The following is a 20,691-nucleotide window of genomic DNA, read 5'->3' as shown; positions in this document are numbered from 1 at the left end:
CAGCACCCAGACTTACTGGCAATTGTGCAGTTACCAGCTTTAACTGCATTAATATAATTGGATTACCCATTACTGCCAGTGAGTCTGGGTCATGATATGAATGATAGTTACCAGGAAAATCCCACACAGTTAAGACTTGATTTTAAAAAAAGAGATGTAAATTTCTTACTCTTTTCCCATTATAGCCAATGACACTTCCAGCGGCAGGAAGTGTAACAAATTACCATCAAATGGAACATGGATTTTTACTATCGCAGCAAGATGATTTGCTAGCTAGTTTTAAAACCTCTCCCCACCTTCAACTCACATCCAAGCTTCCCATTAGAGAGCAATTTATTCTTGGCTGGCCCATTTGGAGAAGGAAAGGGAAACTGACCAGGAAGGGACTCCTGCTTCCACACTGTAAAAGCATGTCCCTTGGCAGGTCAATCAATTACAGTGCCCTTCAGCCTCTCGCCCAAGGATAGTATGGATCCAGCTGCGTGGGGGCAGGGGGGAGACAAAAACAGAGGGGAAACAATTATGCTAAAATTAGTTTTTTTCTGCATCATGGAATATTCTAAAATTGAATTGACGGAAATGTGAAGGACTCAAAGCACCTGCAATGCCATATTTTTCACTTTTGATTTGAAAACAGTATATTATCAAAAGGAAAATAAATGGCCACACTATAATAAAATGGTACAGAGCAAATATCAAAGAAATGTGTAACCAAAGTCAACCGTTGTTCATTTAAGCAGTCATGTGGCTTGTCCTAAAAAAAAATCCCATTGAAATGAAGGAATTAAACATTTTAACTAACCTTATGTTCTATATCAGTAAACTGTTGGTTATTGAGCTCGATCTGCCTATTCAAAGTAGTTACAATCCGTGAGCATTTGTTAATCTCCCTTGGCACTGCGGCCAGCCTGTCGTCAAAGGCAGTCAGTTTAGTCTCAACAGTTGTGACGCACTGTTTTGCTGCTTCCATGATCTTGCAGAATTCTTGCAGTTCTTTGCAGACTTCATTTATTTGGTGATCGTTCTGAAAGGCTGTGACCCTCAACTGCACCTGGCTAGTTTCTGCCTCCAATTGCATTAAAGTTCTTGACATATCTGGTGGCAGGTTGGCGGGAAGTGCTTTCTGATTCAGCTTCACGACTTCATCCATCAAAAGATTAAGGTGCTGTCTAACAGATCCAGCCTCGTGTTCCTGAATCTTTGATCTCCCTCCCTAGAACAGAAAACTGCGTCAGCTTTATGTTGTAACTAAGGTTTATGGCAATGGTAGAGGAGGGCTCTTCCGCCTTTGTAGCATTTGGGGAAGGCTTCTCGGGCTCAGCAGGAAGAGGAAGGTTTTGGCAATAATAGAGGGAGTGGTGTTGGCGTTTTGTAGCACTGGAGTGGGAGTTCTGCACAGGCGCACCAAAGTCAGTGTTCTCACTCAGGCCAACATTCCCGGCATCGAAGCTTTGACCACGCTCGATCAGCTCCGATGGACAGGTCACATCGTCTGCATGCCCGATACAAGACTCCCAAAGCAAGCGCTCTACTCGGAGCTCCGACACGGCAAGAGAGCCCCAGGTGGGCAGAGGAAACACTTCAGGGACACCCTCAAAGCCTCCTTGAACCTCGAGTCTCTTCGCCGGGAGCAAGCAGAAGCCAAGCGCAGGCAGCGCAAGGAGCGCACGTCAACCCAAGCACCCCACCCACCCGCCCCTTCAACCACCGTCGGCCCCATCTGTGACAGAGACTGTAGGTCCCGCATTGGACTCATCAGTCACCTGAGAACTCATTTATAATGTGGAAGCAAGTCATCCTCGGTTCCGAGGGACTGCCTAAGAAGAAGAGCCTGCATTTGGTCGCACAGCAGAGGGGCTCCTGGGATTTGAATTGACTAGAGAGAGAAGTCTCTGGGGTCTGGCAGAATTGGTGTGGTAAATTGTAATGTCTAGCAACACTTGGAAATGGATCCTGCCGTGCGTGAAAGGTGAGGGCAGGGGAAGGATTGTGGGGTCTGTGAATACTGAGGAGGATTTCGGGAAGTGGCTGCAGTAAAAGAGGGGGCCTGGGATCTGGCAGCACAGAAGGGGGGCCGGGGGGGAGCAGCTCTCAGAGGCTAGTAGCATGTGGGGTCAGGGTTCGGAGCACTGGAAAGGTATTCCTGGTGTCTGGCACTAAGACGGGGTGGGAGGTGGGTACTGAGCAGAGAATTAACGCTCTCCCCCTGCCCCCCACCTCACAGTTTCATGTATACAACCAGTCACAGTGTCCAGTCACAATTCAGCACTGCCGAACCCCATAATCCACCCACTGGTATATCTATGACGTAAGAAAACTACTAGGCACTTGGTCTAAGCATTAAACAAAGCTTTAATCAACTGTTTTACAACATGGAGGTCTAGTTGTGTCCTTCACTAGTTCCTGTTAAGAATGTCCTGCGCAAGCTGGGCCCGTGCCCGAGTATTTATACTCTCCCTGGACAGCGCCACCTGCAGGCCGCTCAGTATTATTTCATAGGTCTTTCTTTCATGAATGACTGATTCATGTCAATCTCCACCTGTCCCCAGATATCCCTCCAATGTCCCAGTCCTGCCATTGTCTGGTGCTGCACGTTGAGCAGGTGAGTGGCGCAGGAAGATAATAGTTATTGCAATTGCAGGTACAGGACATCAAGGGGGAGATGAGTGGGTGGCAAGGTGAGATCTGGGAGTGCTGAATTAAGAGGGTAGGTCGGGTGGGTAGATGAGAGCGGTGAGGGAGGCTAACCTAGGGTCTGGCAGCTTTCTATATACATAGATAAATAATAGCACATGTAGTATAATGCTGTGCATGTACACAAAGTGATATTCTCTTGGATTGTAGGGGATGACTTTTTCTCAAGGATAAGGCCTTGATATCATTCTTCTTTGGATTTCCCACATGCATGTTAATTTCCCCTATATAGCTCTGTGGAAATGACAAATGAGCAGAACCTAGAAGGAGATTTCAATCATATGAATGATGTCACTACTCATCATGTCACTACTCAAACTGAAGTGAACTCACAGTCCCTTCTGTGTTTGTGTTTATTTTGTTAGTAATAGGTTCATCCCCCGCCCCCCAGTAAAATACTCTGGACTTTTTCAGCGCCCTCCTCTGCTTGGAATATGAACAGTCCCCATTGTATTTATCTGAATTCACCCAGCAGATTCTTTCCTCCCACGATGCGGCAGAAAGTCCTGGTCTTCACCCACATTCTGCCGGGATTTTTTTTTTAAACTACAAAAACAACTTCGGTTACTGTGAAAAACAAGACATTCTGTCAGTAGGGTCCTCAACAAGAAAATGTGCACTACACAAATTACTCCATGAGTGTGGAAATAAAATGTATTAAATCTATCTAATGAGTAGATCTGACTGACTAACATGCAGACCACAAAGTCACAGCATACAATGACGTACAATAAAGTGTTCATAAATACATGAGTCATAAACATACTTCCTGTTTACTTTTTAGGGGCCCTGTATATTTAAAAGGTGATTGCTGTTTAAATTTTAAATGTATAGGTACTACATGACAAAACTTGGGAGAAAATAAAAGGATTTCATACACACAAAATATGGTAAATCTGATGGGTGCATTTGCATAAAACATAGAACCAAACAATAAAAAGCCATTGCTGCAGCAAACAGATTCCAGGCAACGCCAATGTTTCTTAGCACGGTGCCAAGTCTTCTCCAGCTGTCCTGTTTCCAGAGACGCTCCAGTCTCACCCTGATTGAAGCTGACCATATTAACGGAAACACGGTTTGTACAGTCACAAAAACAAGAGTTTTATCCCTCATCCCCAGGGCAGCCTGGCTGGAAGAGGCTCAATAGGCACCTTTAACAAGGCTGAAACACATGCTTGTCTGCGGCATTTTATGCAGCAATGCAAGCAGCACGAGCCGCCGTTTTTGGTGTTGCACCCCTGAAATGGGATTTTGAAAATTGGCATTTCTGTAACATTCCACTGAAATACTTCAAGCATGTGTTTACCTTAAACCTACACCCAACTGCTCTGAAAAAGCAGCTGTTCTTCTTTTTGAAACCTTTGCCTTCAGACTCATCAAGCTGCAAAAAAAGTTCATTGTTTGTTAATAAATGGTATAAAATGACACCTATTCTCCATTATCTTCACTTGGAGTATTAAGCACTTTGAAGTTGTGGCTTTAGTTAGCTACGATATCACTGTTACATTACCAGCACACTGCAACTTAACATGAATCTCAATATAAGTAATCTTGGTTATATTGTCCTAACTCATTCACGTTGTCAAAACAGGACATTCAGAGGTCAGAAATCCAAATTACAGTCAAGTTAGTTGCATGCAGTAAACTTGCATCCATTGAGAGGCAGGCTAAGAATGACAAACATACTTTACTTGAGCAACATGATTTTCTAACATGTTTCTGAACTGAACTCAAAGTCAGGTTTCCAGGGCTGCAAGACAGACCAGGACACTGTCTCCTTCACTGAGGAGGCGTGCAGAATACAAGCTCTGCAGTATAAGGAAGGTGCTCACTGTTAGCACCATCCTAACACAGGTGTAAAAGTGAATGTAGAATTGAGCCTGCATTTAATTGTTATCTTTAAAGCGAAACATACACTGCAGTCAATTAATTAAAATGACCGATGAGCCTTTATATTTACATTTTTACATTGATATTCTACTTGGTACCTTTTCACTTAGCACTTTCAACTGTCCAGACATCCCCGCATCCATCTTTGCATTGTGACCTTTACACCCTATGTACGCATCTCCCGTGTGAGCCTGTGTGTGAGAAGAATGACAAATGTTCAGGCTGCTGTTGCAAAAGAAACCATTGGTATCCTGTTCGTTCAGCCTATTTCATTCAAGCCAGCCTTTACTGGAATTCTGGAAAAGCCACCAGTAAAATGAAATGGTTTCTCCATCCCCGTGCAGAAGAGGGTAATTGCATTGCCTCTGCTGCCCTCCTGTGTAGAATGGCACGGTTCTCGCTGCCACTCATGTATTATCTGGTCAGAGTAGTTCCTCCCTCCAGATCACCAAACAGATACATGAAAAGAGCACTTTGAAATATATAACAGTCGCCACTCTGGTCTATTTTAAACTCCTAAAATTCTGCATGCAATTGATTAATGAACTCCACCAGAAATTGTGTGTCCATTTCCTCACAGCACTGATCAAGAAAGGCTACATATTGTGACACCGCCAGAATGCAGATGATTGGGTAATTTTGTTTGCTTTGCTATTTGCTGAGTAAATGTGTTGTTTGCTGCAAAATACACTTGTTTACTGTAAATCCTGCCATAAGTCCTGCCCCTCCTCCAGCTCATTGGCTGGCAGTGTGGTGTCAGTGGACATTCAGAGTAACTGGATGGATAGCATTCCCCCTTCAAGAAAAATATAGCAAGTATCACAGGGTGAAATGGCATTTATCTTTTTCAGAGATGTTCAAATGACTTTGCAAAACTTGATATACAACAGTTCTGGTGATTTTTCTAAAAGCAGCTGTATAGGCAAACTGATGCTCTGTGGGATAGAGTTTGCATTCTCTAGTGATACATGGTTTGGCATAGCTTAATCGCTAGATGGAGAAGACTAATCTACTGATAAACAACTCACTTAAATGCTGAGAGGGTAAGTTTCTTTACTGAACTGATGTAAATCAATAAGATATTGAAGCATTTTTTTTACTATGTATAAAAACATGTAAACATACAGTTAAGAGATGGAAGCCATATACAATCTGACATGAATCAGTCATTCATGAAAGAAAGACTTATGAAATAATACTGAGCTGCCTGTGGGTGGCGCTGTCCAGGGAGAGTATAAATAAGAACATAAGAAATAGGAGCAGGAGTAGGCCATACGGCCCCTCGGGCCTGCTCCGCCATTCAATAGGATCATGGCGGATCTGAATCTAGACTCACGTCCACTTCCATGCCCTCTCCCCGTAACCCCTAATTCCCTTATCTGCTAGGAAAATGTCTATCTCCATTTTAAATTTATTTAATGTTGCAGCTTCCACAGCTCTCTGGGGTAGCAAATTCCATAGATTTACTACCCTCTGAGTGAAGAAGTTTCTCCTCATCTCAGTTTTGAAAGGGCAGCCCCTTATTCTAAGATTATGGCCCCTAGTTCTAATCTCACCCATCAGTGGAAACATCCTCACCGCATCCACCCGATCAAGCCCCCTCACAATCTTATGTTTCGATAAGATCGCCTCTCATTCTTTTGAACTCCAATGAGTAGAGTCCCAACCTACTCAACCTTTCCTCATACGTCAACCCCCTCATCTCCGGAATCAACCGAGTGAACCTTCCCTGAACCGCCTCGAGAGCAAGTATATCTTTTCTTAAATATGGAAACCAAAACTGCACGCAGTATTCCAGGTGTGGCCTCACCAATACCCTGTATAACTGCAGCAAGACTTCCCTGTTTTTATACTCCATCCCCCTTGCAATAAAAGCCAAGATTCCATTGGCCTTCCTGATCACCTGCTGCACCTGCATACTAACTTTTTGTGTTTCCTGCACCAGGACCCCCAGATCCCTTTGTACTGTAGCACTTTGCAGTTTCTCTGCATTTAGATAATAACTTGCTCTTTGATTTTTTCTGCCAAAGTGCATAACCTCACACTTTCCAACATTATATTGCATCTGCCAAATCTCTGCCCACTCACTTAGTCTGTCTATGTCCTTTTGCAGGTTTTTTATGTCCTCCTCACTCACTGCTTTCCCTCCCATCTTTGTATCGTCGGCAAACTTGGATATGTTGCACTCGGTCCCTTCCTCCAAATCGTTAATATAGATTGTAAAGAGTTGGGGTCCCAGCACTGACCCCTGCGGAACACCACTAGTTACTGATTGCCAGCCCGAGAACGAACCATTTATCCCAACTCTTTGTTTTCTGTTAGATAGCCAATCTTCCACCCATGCCAGTATATTACCCCCAATCCCGTGATTTTTTTATCTTGATCAGTAATCTTTTGTGTGGCACCTTGTCAAATGCCTTTTGGAAGTCCAAATACACTACATCCACTGGTTCCCCTTTATCCACCCTGTATGTTACATCCTCAAAGAATTCGAGCAAATTTGTCAAACATGACTTCCCCTTCGTAAAACCATGCTGACCCTGTCCTATTAAATTATGTTTATCCAAATGCTCTGTTACTGTTTCCTTAATAATGGACTCCAACATTTTGCCAACCACAGATGTTAGGCTAACTGGTCTATAGTTTCCAGCTTTTTGTCTACTTCCCTTCTTAAATAAGGGTGTTACATTAGCAGTTTTCCAATCTGCCGGGACCTTTCCTGAGTCCAGGGAGTTCTGGAAAATGATCACCAATGCATCCACAATCCCTACCGCCACTTCTCTCAAGACCCTAGAATGTAGGCCATCAGGTCCGGGGGATTTATCCACCTTAAGTCCCATTATTTTACTGAGTACCATCTCCTTAGTGATTTTAATTGTGTTTAGCTCCTCCCCCCCCCATTGCCCCCTGTTTGTCCAGTGTTGGGATATTTTTAGTGTCCTCTACTGTAAAGACTGATACAAAATATTTGTTCAGCGTCTTTGCCATCTCCATGTTCCCCACCACTAGTTTCCCAGTCCCATCCTCTAAGGGACCAACGTTCACTTTAGCCACCCTTTTTCTTTTTATATAGCTGTAGAAACTCTTGCTATCTGTTTTTATATTTTTTGCTAGTTTACTTTCATAATCTATCTTCCCTTTCTTAATTAATCTTTTCGTTATTGTTTGCTGGCTTTTAAATGCTTCCCAATCTTCTATCCTCCCACTAGATTTGACTAATTTATATGCCCTTGTTTTCAGTCGAATACTATCCTTTATTACTTTACTAAGCCACGGATGGCTGTCTTTTCTTTTACTCCCCTTTTTCCTCAGTGGAATATATTTATCTTGAAAGATGTGAAATATCTCCTTGAATGTAGACCACTGCTCTTGTACCGTCTTACACTTTAATCTGTTTTCCCAGTCCACTTTAGTCAATTCTACTCTCATACCTTCATAGTCTCCTTTATTTAAGCTTAGTACGCTGGTTTGAGATCCAACTCTCTCACCCTCCAACTGAATTTGGAATTCAACCATATTATGGTCACTCATTCCAAGGGGATCCTTTACTAGGACATTTTTTATTAATCCTGTCTCATTACACAGGATCAGATCTAAGATTGCCTGCCCCCTGGTTGGTTCAGTTACATACTGCTCAAGGAACCCGTCCCTAATACACTCTATGAACTCTTCCTCAATGCTGCCATGCCCAATTTGATTAGTCCAGTCAACATGAAAGTTAAAATCCCCCATGATTATAACTGTTCCCTTATTACAAGCCCCAACTATTTCCTGATTTATACTCCGACCAACAGAGTTGTAACTGTTAGGAGGCCTATAGACTACGCCCACTAGTGACTTTTTCCCCTTATTATTTCTTATCTGCACCCAAACTGTTTCACTATCCTGATCCTTTGACCCAATATCATTTCTGACTATTGCAGTGATTCCATCCTTGATTAACATAGTAACCCCACCTCCTTTTCCTTCCGGTCTGTCCTTCCTAATTGTCAAATACCCTTGTATGTTTAGTTCCCATTCATGATTATCTTGCAGCCATGTTTCCGTAATGGCCACCAGATCATACCCATGTGTAGTTATTTGCACCGTCAACTCGTCAATTTTGTTACGAATGCTGCGTGCATTCAGATAAAGAACTTTCAAATATGTTTTCTGACAATTTATTCCTGCTTTTACCCCTTTTACTACTTTACCCTTATCATTATACATTCTGTCCCTTCCTGACACGCTCTGGTTTTTAATTCCCCCACTGCTACCTTGCTCTATTGCCTTCTCCGCTGTCATTTTTATTTTTTGCTCTCTTAAAACCTCCCCCCCACTAATTAGTTTAAAGCCCTCTCTACAGCCCTAGTTATTCGATTCGCCAGGATTCTAGTCCCAGCTTGCGCAGGACATTCTTAACAGGAACTAGTGAAGGACACAACTAGACCTCCATGTTGTAAAACAGTTGATTAAAGCTTTGTTTAACGCTTAGACCAAGTGCCTATTGGTTTTCTTACGTCACAATCGTTTACTGATAGACAGGTGTCAAACTACACTGAAAATAGCACAGAATAGGACCCAGACAAATTGAAAGTCAGTACCAAGCTACCAGATGAATCTACGACCGGGACTTTCCAGTGGGCAGGTGGTATGGTTTACCGCTGGTTAAAAGAAAAGTAAATAAATAGTCCTCACTGCAGTTATTTTCTTCCGCTGTTGGTTGACCTTTTGTTGCTGTATCTCAAATACTCAAAATAAAGCAAATCTCCGGCAACAAGGGAACGGCATCTGTCTCGGTGGTAAAGAGTAAGTTGGACGAGCAATCATTCAAACCAAGCAAGGTAGAGAAAAGTCTCTGCTGTCTACGACTCAGGTTGAGGTTATACAAAGTCAAGTAACGAATGCTCAGGTCTTTGTTGTTCTGATGTCTAAAGCAGATGTACAAATTAGGTTCATTTTAAGGTAGATATTAAATTAATTTTATATTTGTTGGCATGGGTTAGGATTCATAATTTTCCCTCCCATTAAAACTCACTTTAGACTCTGGCTTCGCTTTCCATGGTTTAATACAGATGTGTACTCTGTGGCCTTAATATGCTGTGTTCTGCCTGCACAGTCTATTATTGTAAATAAGGATAGAGTCATCTGCTAATCATATCATTTCATTAAGCACTGCATGTCTTTCTTTAACCCTAATTTGCGTATCTGACACAGACCTCACAAGCTAACAGAACACTCCAATTCAAGTCCCACTCCAGAGATTTGAGCACAAAAATCTAGGCTGACACTCCAGTACAGTGCTGAGAGAGTGCTGCGCTGTCAGAGGAGCCGTCTTTCAGATGAGGTGTTAAACTGAGGCTCTGTCCACCCTCTCAGATGGACGTAAAAGATCCCATGGCACTATTTCGAAGGAGAGCAGGGGAGTTATCCCCAGCGTCCTGGCCAATATTTATCCCTCAACCAACATAACAAAAACAGATTATCTGGTCATTATCATATTGCTGTTTGTGGGAGCTTGCTGTGTGCAAATTGGCTGCTGCGTTTCCTACATTACAACAGTGACTATACTTCAAAAAGTACTTTATTGGCTTTTGGACATCCGGTGGTCGTGAAAGTCGCTATATAAATGCAAGTCTTTCTTTCTCAAAATGTACATGTGTTGGAACAGCTTGCCTTGGACTGGTAATACACTGGTCCAGTTGCATCATTCCCCAGTTCCTGGTCTTAATCATTAGGTTGAGGTCAGGTCCTACCCCACAGGGTAGGGAAAATCACCCCAGTTGCTCTTGTTCATATTCTAGTGGCTGAGAGAAACAGAATCAGCATTGGTACAAATCTGAGAGCAAGTTACCAGTATATGCTCCTGATTTTATGTTTGCTCCATTCCTCACTTATCCTACCCTCTTCAGTTTACCATATATCTAGAATTAAATGCTCTAGATACTCAGCAATGATACATAGTTGCAGCCTTCTTTCACTAGGTTTAGGACAGTCTCTTATACAGGGAAGGAATCGAAGAACTAAAAACACATGTGGGTTTTTTATTTTCTTTGTTGGAGTAGTGGTGAACAACAACAACAACTTGCATTTATATAGCGCCTTTAACCAAGTAAAACGTCCCAAGGTGCTTCACAGGAGCATTATCAAACAAAATTTGACACCGAGCCACTTGGAGATATTAGGGCAGATGAGTCAAAGAGGTAGGTTTTAAGGAGTGATTTGAAGGAGTAAAGAGAGGTAGAGAGGTTTATGGAGGGAATTCCAGAGCTTAGGACCGTGGCAGCTGAAGGCACGGCCGCCAATGGTGGAGCGATTAAAATCGGGGATGCTCAAGAGGCCAGAATTGGAGTAGTGCAGATATCGCGGAGGGTTGTAGGGCAGATGTTGGCGTAGATTACAGAGATAGGGAGGGACGAGGCCATGGAGGGATTTGAAAACAAGGATGAGAATTTTAAAATCGAGGCGTTGCTTAACCGGGAGCCAGTGTAGGTCAGCAAGCACAGGGGTGATGGGTGAACGGGACTTGGTTTGAGTTAGGACACAGACAGCAGAGTTTTAGATGACTTCAAGTTTATGGAGGGTAGGACATGGGAGGCCGGCCAGGAGTGAATTGGAATAGTGAAATCTAGAGGTAACAAAGGCATGGATGAGGGTTTCAGCAGCAACAGTAACATCATGTGAGAGAAATTGGCACTCAGGCAGGGTATCAAAAAAAGAGGAATGCAAAAAAAATCTGAAATACTACTGGTAGATGCAGTCTGTGAACAGACATTTGTCTAAAATTGTTTCAATGTGATATCAAGAAATTCTGCTTCAATGACCCTATTAATGGAAATAGTGAGCCATGGGCTATGCTCTCCTTTCACAATGTCATTTGAGCAGAACTTTGTGATGTCACATCAGGAGGTCTGTATGCAAAATATCTATTCCCAGGTTCCCTTTTACCAGAAGCAGTAAAGCATGAAACACAGAAATAATTGATGGCTATAAGCCAGGTCACTGGTTTTCATTCAGAGAAGTAGGTGGATTTGTGGCATCTGATCCCCAAAAGATTAGCAAAATTCCTGGAACCCTATATAATAAAAATGGAAGGTGACTTAGTCGATCATCATAAGCCAGTGGCTCTGACTATAGAGAATAGCAGAGCCGTCATCTGTTATAAATAAGGGCACTGTTTCCGATGCACTGCCACTAAATCCAAATTGCGCTTGCACAGTTGACTTTGCGGAAATTCTTGGGGACACCTTCTTGCCGTACTTCCCGTGAAATCCATGTATGGGTTGGCCCAAGCACCAGGAACTTTCTGATCGTGGGGATGGTATATCCGGTGAAGCAGCAGCTCGTAAAGGGCTGCTGCTTGCACTTTAAAGTGGAAAAGGTATTAATTACCTGCAAAATTCAAAAATTCCTACTTAAGTGATTGTCTCATCTGCTCACCAGAGCCTCCACGCCTGCTTACCCAATTTGAATTGGCACCACCAGTATAGCAAGTTGGGAAATTGCCGCTTTAACGGCTGTTGCAGTGTGTGTTAGTCGCAAGAGCCAATATGGGAGCTTTGCACAGAAATTCTTCGTTGAGGCTTGGTGGACTTGTGAAAGCATCGGCAAATAAGAGGCAATTTACTTCCAAGGCACCACAGTGTAACTAACTCATCCGTCATCTTGTTTTCCCCTGGAGCTGCTGCCTAATCATTAGCATGCTGCAGCAACACCGCTGAATTAATTGGGGCAGCCAGCTGAAGAACAGCATTAAAAGAGCCCAAGTACCTGTCCCTCTGATGCAGCAACACTTCATCGAGAGCAAGCGGAAGCCAAGCGCAAACAGCGGAAGGCGTGCACGTCAACCCAAGCACCCCACCCACCCCTTCAACCACCGTCTGCCCCACCTGTGACAGAGACTGTAGGTCCCGCATTGGACTCATAAGTAACCTGAGAACTCATTTTTAGTGTGGAAGCAAGTCATCCTCGGTTCCGAGGGACTGCCAGAGAGAGAGAAGAACGCTGCTTGGCACAAGATAACTTAGAAGAGGAGAAAAATATCTTTCAAAAATGGGGGAGGGAAAGAGAAGGAGGCAAAAACATTAAGTTTGAAAAGAAAAGATTACATTGACACTATTTTAACATTTTTACTTCTGCTACAGGAGCTTTTCCTCCCCAATCCCATTTCTCTGCCAGCTCACAGCACCACCTAGAGGAATAGCATTCATTTCACACAGGAATGTAAAGCAACTGAAATGCAAATGTGTCTTGCAAATAGCATTGGGGCTGGATCCTGTACAAAAGAAAATTGCCAAAAAATGTTTTGCTTGGATCAGGAATTCTATACATTGCAGCACCTTAATGAAAAATGTTTGGCAAATATTTTTTCCACTTGTTTACAAATATGCAATGCACTGACATCAATTATGCTGAAATCCATCATTGTCACTTATAGGTAATGTTGTCATGGAGGAAATGCCTCTTTGCACTTTGTAAACTAAAAACAAATTGTCAAATACTTTTTCATGAAGATTTTGAGAACTTTTTTTTTTTTTTTTAAATTGGCCCATCACCTCCATTTCTGGCCCTCTCCTTTAGGCCCACATTACCCCCTTCACCCAGGTGAGAAGGGAGCAGGACACATCAGTCTTGGACACTTTCTCACCTCCACTCGGCTTTCTTCTCGATAGCCTAGCTGAGAATGGGAATTCACCATGTGGGAAACTGCATCCAGTCAGTGAAATGGAAAACCAACACACAGCACCATTTCCTGATAATGTGCTTTCTTTTAAGAGCCAAAGTCTGCCTAAATAGGATTTAATCTCAACTCATTATTGTTTATACAATAATAATGACAAAGACAATGACAGAATGGTTCTTGCCACTTAATGTTGCTGGTTTACTCAGTAAATACTTATGGATTTTGTACAGGTGACAGACCTCCAGTGGATGTTAATGGGAACTGCACCAACTTCTATCAGCCTGGTGCACTTCAGCAAAGCACAGCAAGGGAGGGGGGGCGTATGGGAGTGAACTTTCCCCCAGATTTTCGGGTTGCTGGCAAAAAAGAGCAGGTGTCGTTGGCAATATTTATCCCCTAATCAACATCAATTAAACAATTCCGATGAAGGGTCATCAACCTGAAACGCTAACTCTGTTTCTCTCTCTACAGATGCTGCCTGACCTGCTGAGTATTTCCAGCATTTTCTGTTTTTATTTCAGATTTTCAGCATCCACAGTACTTTGCTTTTCAATTAAACAGATTATCTGGTCATTTATGCCATTCTGTGACATATCTACGGGACCTTGCTGTGCGCAAATTGGCTGTCGCGTCTACCTACATCATAACAGAGACTGCACTTCGAAAGTGCTTCATTGGCTGTGAAGCGCTTTGGGACGTCCTGAGGTTGTGAAAAGCACTATAAAAAAAAACGCTCGTCAGCACAGGTGGAAGTAAAAGATTCCGTGGCACTATTTGAAGAAGGGTAGGAAGTTCTCCTGGATCATACTCCTCTTTCAATTAGCCCGAAAAATAGATTACACGGCAATTCATTCATTTGCTGAAACCTTGTTGCACACAAATTGGCTGCTGCATTTGCCTACATAACAACAATGACTGCACTTCAAAAGCAATTCATTGGTTATAAAGCACCTTGGGGTGTGATAGGACATTATACAAATATATGTTTTTCTTCCTCCTCTGTATAAGAGCAATTAAACTACCAGCATATGATTGTCTCAGTCTATAAAGATCCTTGTTTACAATCATTTTTGAATCTCTAATAGCTGTATTAGTGAAAATTGTCTGACTGGAATTAATTGTCTGGTGTCTCCCTTTAGCCTATTATATCAGACATGTGAGGAGCTGATGATGGAAATCCGACAGAGTGACGAGGAGACGAGGGCAATGCCACAAAGTGATGAAGTACACAGGGGTGACAACGAGACAAGGGATCCGTGTGGTACAGACATGAACTTAATGGACACAACTGGGTTGGCCCAGCAAATACCCGCTCAGCAACGCAGGTCACAGCGCACCAGAAAGCCTGTCGTTAGACTCGACCTGTAGACAAGGGAAAGACTGTAAACAGCTAATGGACTTCTGGGTGTGGGTAGTGTTTATATGTACCGACAGTTTTTACATGTTGTTAATAGTAATTAATAGTAGTTACACTGACTGTTTTTATATGTTGTTAATATGTGTTCGGTGTTGTTATGTTATGGTGTTTACTGTTTATGTCATCGTTGAGGGGGAAAGATGTACAGATAACTGTAGCTGTAGTAAAGACAGCTGCTTGACAGTAGCTGTAGTAAAGACAGCTGCTTGACGGCAGTTGGATAAATAGGAAGCCATCTTGGCCATGTGGCAGTACTACACGAGCTGGCACTGACTCAAGACCTAATAAAGAGTACTCAACGATATCTACTCGTAAGCCTCTTAATACTACGATATAAGATAACATTACATGGTACCAGGATTTATAGAACGCACGATACGGGCATACCACAAAAATGAAAGGGATAAAACCACCGACTAGCCTGCAACTTGAAGGAAATCTGGACGAAAATTGGTGCGAATTCAAACAACGCTTTCTTCTCTACCTCACAGCGATCGACGCCACGACTAGCTCTGGAACACGTAAGGTAGCTTTGTTGCCAACAGTGACTGGCTCGCAGGCAATCGAGCTGTATAATACATTTACGTTCGCAGCTGAAGGTGACAAAAATGATCTGGACAAGGTGATAGATTTGTTCGATAAATACTGCACACCTAAAAAGAATGAAACGTTCGAGAGATTTGTTTTTCGCTCCCGCGGGCAAAAGCAAGGAGAATCCTTTGATGTTTTTCTGATGGACTTAAAACCAAAAGCACAAACATGTAACTTTGGAGACTTGAGGAATCGATGATACGCGATCAGGTCGTTTTCGCAATACTTGACAAGGTGGTGAGGGAGAGAATGCTTAGGGACAATGACTTAACTTTGGATGCTGCAGTAAAAATGTCATGCTAGTGAACTCTCAGCCACTGCACTAGTGCCTCTACAGGAGAAGGATGTAGTTCGCATTGAAGGGCCTGGGTCATGGAATCAAAGAGCCACCGTTCTACAACAGGTTGCCCCCAGGTCATACTGTGTCATGACAGAAAATGGAAATGTGTATCGCAGAAACAGGAGGCACCTACTGAAAACCACCGAGACCTATCAGCCGCAGGAGGACAGAGAGAATGAGCTGATGATGGAAATCTGACAGAGTGACGAGGAAACGAGGACAATGCCACAAAGTGATGAAGTACACGGGTGACAATGAGACAAGGGATCCGTGTGGTACAGACATGAACATAATGGGCACAACTGGGTTGGCCCAGCAAATACCCGCGCAGCTATGCAGGTCACAGCGCACCAGAAAGCCTGTCGTTAGACTCGGCCTGTAGACAAGGGAAAGACTGTAAACAGCTAATGGACTTCTGGGTGTGGGTAGTGTTTATATGTACCAACAGTTTTTACATGTTGTTAATAGTAATTAATAGTAGTTACACTGACTGTTTTTATATGTTGTTAATATGTGTTCTATGTGTTATGTTATGTTATGTTTACGTCATTGTTGAGGGGGAAAGATGTACAGATAACTGTAGCTGTAGTAAAGACAGCTGCTTGATGGTAGCTGTAGTAAAGACAGCTGCTTGACGGCAGTCGGATAAATAGGAAGCCATCTTGGCCATGCGGCAGTACTACACGAGCTGGCACTGACTCAAGACCTAATAAAGAGTACTCAACGATATCTACTCGTAAGCCTCTTAATACTATGATATAAGATAACATTACATGTGATAGACTGGATAAGGGAAAAAGTGAGAGGGAGTTTTGTGGGAGGAAGAGAGGTTGTAAGTAATGTTTGTGGTCATTTGAAATAGGGTAGAAAATGGAGGAAAAAAATGTTTTGGCCTCTAGTGAATTAGTAAGAAACAAGAGCTTGCATTTATAGAACACCCTTCATGGCCTCAGGATGGCCCAAAGCTCTTTACAGCCAATTAAATACTTTTGACGTGGAGTCACTGTTGTAATGTAGGAAACACGGCATCCAATTTGCGCACAGCAAGCTCCCACAAACAGCAATGTGATAATGACCAGATAATGTTTTTTGTGATGTTGGTTGAGGGATAAACATTGGCCGGGACAATGAGGAAAGTTCCCCCGCTCTTCTTCGAAATTGTGTTAAAGGATCTTTTCTGTCCACCCGAGAGGGCAGACAGGACCCCAGTTTAACATCTCATCCAAAAGACGGCACCTCCGACAATGCAGCGTCGGCCTGGATTATGTGCTCAAGTCCCTGGAGTAGGACTTGAATTCACAATCTTCTAACTCGGAGGCAAGAGTGCTACCAACTGAGCCATGGTTGACACAAGTACTACAGCTGACAGGTAACATGGCACAGGGGGCATGGTGGTGGTTCAGACAACCCATTTCGCTCCGAGAGCAGAGTGAACATGGACTTTTAGCCCAAACCTCAGGACATTTTGTATTGTTCTTCTATCAAACCAATTAAAGGTAAAATTACAAACTCCTTTGTTGCCTTAACTTGTAACAATATCCACCAATTAATGAGGTAAAATAACATTTGTGGATATGTGTGCAAATTTGACATAAACCTTAGCAGCAATACTCAACCATTGTCATTGCAACTCTACACAGAACAGGGAAAGTTCATAATGATTTATTTAAAAAGGAAACAGCTGGCTATTTTCCTTACTGAAGGAGGAAGGGAGTATTGGAGACAGAGGGATGAGTAAAGTGTGTGAGAGCCATCGAAATGGCGAGAGAGAAAAAGGAATGAAAGACAGAAAGAGTGGAAGACAAACAGAAGAACAATGACTTGGAAAAGGGCCGTTCTCCATTCTGCAACCTAGACAGTGAGCATCAATAAAGTATTCAGCTGTTGGGGCATCATACTGAATACGACACTTGTAAGCCTTCTTGTGTGTGGCATTTTTGGGCCCAAAAATGATCTTTAAACTTAACTGGAAAATGTACTTTCAATTCTCCAATGGCTGTTTGATGTAATGAGATGGATATAACCATCTGTAGGTACCTACACTCACAGCTGAAACACTGCCATGCATGAACATGATACATGATGATGTCTCATACTCCCAGACTCCAATACTGAAGTCAGCACTCCCTGAATTTAAATTATTGTGATGAGTCTATTGCCCTCGCTGCAGGCACTGGGTGTTACATTATTCATGAAGAAAATAAAGGTTGTTGCCTCTTCTCACATTTGCTTGTAGATTTTCAACAGCAAAAAATGAAACCAGAGATTCTGAGCTGGACAGTTTGGCCAAATCTTAACTTAATGAGTGCTTGCTGCGCTGGAGATAAAGAACACAGGAGCATGTGAAAAATGATGGTCCTTTTTTTGTTCCTTAGCTGGGAATCACAGGTAGCATTATAATGGGAACAGCTGAATCAAAAGGAACAGCAGGCATTTTATTTTGTCATGAGCTTTACACTAATGGAAGTTCTACAGCATTTAAAGTGACTTTTCATATCAAATCTTTTGGCCAGAGGTCAAAGTTCAAAGCCTTCAGAACTTCTACAATCAGAACCCATTTACACCAATGCCTTTGATAGTTACATGCAGGCCGTTTGCTTCAAAACAAAAACATCCCGATAGGACGCAACCTTTAATCCTTGGAATATTAATTATGCTGACAACAAAAGTGAGGATCTAAAAAGGCACCATCATTTGTCACATGTTTACAATTAATACATCACATGTCACCTGTTCACTTCTTTGGACAGCTATAGATTCCTCTCAGATTCCTATTACAGTATAATAAATACTTTTGTGAATGACTTTAAAGAGTTTGGCTTCAAATGTAAGGACACACCATGGTCTCAAAGTAAACTCTCCAGGGTTTATTGAACTGTTTTTCCTTTCCTTTAGAACATTTCTCACAGAAGTATAGTTGAATAGGCAACTTCCCTTTCAAGGCACTAATGATTATCAGAAAGAAAAATAGTCTGGGTGGGCTGACATGAAATGAAGTCTCAGAGATAAAAGCACAATGTTTTGACCCACCTTGCTATCTACTCCTCAAAAGCACATTGTTCTAACCCCAACATGATGGTTTCTTAGAGATCATAGAATGATTACAGCACAGAAGGAGGCCATTCAGCCCATCGAGCCCGTGCCAGCAAGGTCATAGTAGTCATCCCAAATCTATATGCTCATCATGCCACAAAAAACATGTACTTGAAATGGAGAGGGCACAGAGAAGAGCAACAAGACCAAGTCCAATTATAAAAAGGATTAGAGAAACTCAGCCCCTATAATTAGATAGCATTACATTGAACACAGCACAGAAACAGGCCATTTGGCCCAACTAGTCTGTGCTGGTCTTTATACTCCACACCAGTCTCCTCCCATTCCATCAACCTCATCTCAGCCTTTCAGCATATCTTTCTATTCCCTTTTCTCACATGTACTCGTCTAGTTTCCTTTTGAAAGCATCTAAGCTATTTGCCTCAATCACTTCTTGTGGTAGCGAGTTCCACATTCTAACCAATCTCTGAGTAAAGAAATCTCCTTATTTCCCTATTGGATTTATTAGTAACTATCTTATATTTATGACCCCTAGTTTTGGATTCTCCCACAAGCAAAAACAATTTTTCCACATCTACCCTGTCCAACCCATTCATAATTTTAAAGCCCTGTATCAGGTCAATAATCTAGAATGAAGGTGTTTAAGGGAGTTAACTCTTCAAGGTATATAAAGTATTAAATGGTAAGGATGAGTTAAACCCAGAATATTACTACAAAGTAAGTGAGGAAAGTCAGACCAAAGGATATACATTTAAATTAGTGAAAAATATTGTAAACAGATAACAAGAACTCTTTAGTCACAGAACAATGAATGTTTGGAATGATCTGGCAGGGAGTGGAAACAAAAACATTTGAGACATACAAAAGGCAGTTTGATGCTAAAACGGGAAAGTTAGATAGTCAAAAAGCCATTTGAAAACTATACACAGTCTGAATTTCCATCAATAAATTACAGTGCAGTCAGCGCTAAAACAGGATTGGCGTATTGCTGCCTGTGCTCCAGCCCCCCTTTTCCACTCCCACTTCTCTACACTTCAGCTACAGATGGTTTGTGGCCAAGAGAGAACAAAGGGCTGAGAAAAACCACGGATAAAAAAATTAGATAAACACTTTCCAAAAATGAAAATAACTTTAATTCTCGACTCCTCAATTTAAGTTCTTATTCTTATGGTACAATCCTGCGTTTACCAAGCGGAGGCACCTGGCTGTTTATTAATACAGGGTTTACATACCACTGTATATGTCCAGGTTCTTCACGACATTGTTTCAGCAGCTGTCTACAACTGACGGAAATATGTGGTTTTGTCCAATTGTGCAAAAACAGTGTAGTGCAAAGTGTGTTTGTGAATAACTGATACCAAACATAAATGCGACTGAAATTCATACCCAGAGACTATTACCTGAGACTGCTTCAGTAACCCAGTCCATGAACAGTTCATATTCAAACATTTCACTCGCAGCTTTCCAATTTCCTGAATCAGTGCCTCATCTAAATGTATCTACAACATAGAATTGCACAAAAGATTTTGTTATAATAAAGCAGTTTATGGGTAAGACATAGACAGTAGTTATATAAATTCATTGTGCAATTACACATGTTCTTTGACTGCAATAATTGTCATTGGATTGCTTAATCAAAATTGTTGTCCCTGTTCCTGCAGTCATGGACCATGTACAGCAGGCACCTCAAAGCACTGGAGAGGTACCACCAACGCTGCCTCCGCAAGATCCTGCAAATCCATTGGCAGGATAGACACACCAACGTCAGTGTTCTTGCTCAGGCCAACATCCCCAGCATCGAAGCTTTGACTACGCTCGATCAGCTCCGATGGACGGGTCAAATCGTTCGCATGCCCGATACAAGACTCCCAAAACAAGCGCTCTACTCGGAGCTCCGACACGGCAAGACAGCCCCAGGTGGGCAGAAGAAACGCTTCAAGGACACCCTCAAAACCTCCTTGAAAAAGTGCAACATCCCCACCGACACCTGGGAATCCCTGGCCCAAGACCGCACAAAGTGGAGGAGAAGCATCCGGGAAGGCG

General features: G+C 42.4%; 1 protein-coding gene across 3 annotated transcripts in view; it reads right to left on the bottom strand.

Annotated features, from left to right (window-relative positions):
* The window catches only part of LOC147101718 (TNF receptor-associated factor 2-like), a 46,039-nt gene that overhangs the window by 13,333 nt on the left and 12,015 nt on the right, over positions 1-20,691 (bottom strand). For all 3 annotated transcript variants that reach the window (XM_085965562.1, XM_085965560.1, XM_085965561.1), the window contains exons 4-7: positions 20,049-20,147; positions 4,683-4,775; positions 4,001-4,075; positions 803-1,213 (exon numbers count right to left, since the gene is read on the bottom strand). In XM_085965562.1, coding sequence (XP_085821688.1) covers positions 803-1,213; positions 4,001-4,075; positions 4,683-4,775; positions 20,049-20,147 — 678 coding nt within the window. The remainder of the gene's footprint in view (positions 1-802; positions 1,214-4,000; positions 4,076-4,682; positions 4,776-20,048; positions 20,148-20,691) is intronic.

Source organism: Somniosus microcephalus, chromosome 23, assembly GCF_052327205.1.
Source record: "Somniosus microcephalus isolate GS21.2 chromosome 23, FLI_Smic_1.0, whole genome shotgun sequence".
Classification (NCBI taxonomy): Eukaryota; Metazoa; Chordata; class Chondrichthyes; order Squaliformes; family Somniosidae; genus Somniosus; species Somniosus microcephalus.
The sequence above is the reverse complement of the archived record's forward strand: the minus strand, read 5'-3'. Positions and strand labels throughout refer to the sequence as shown.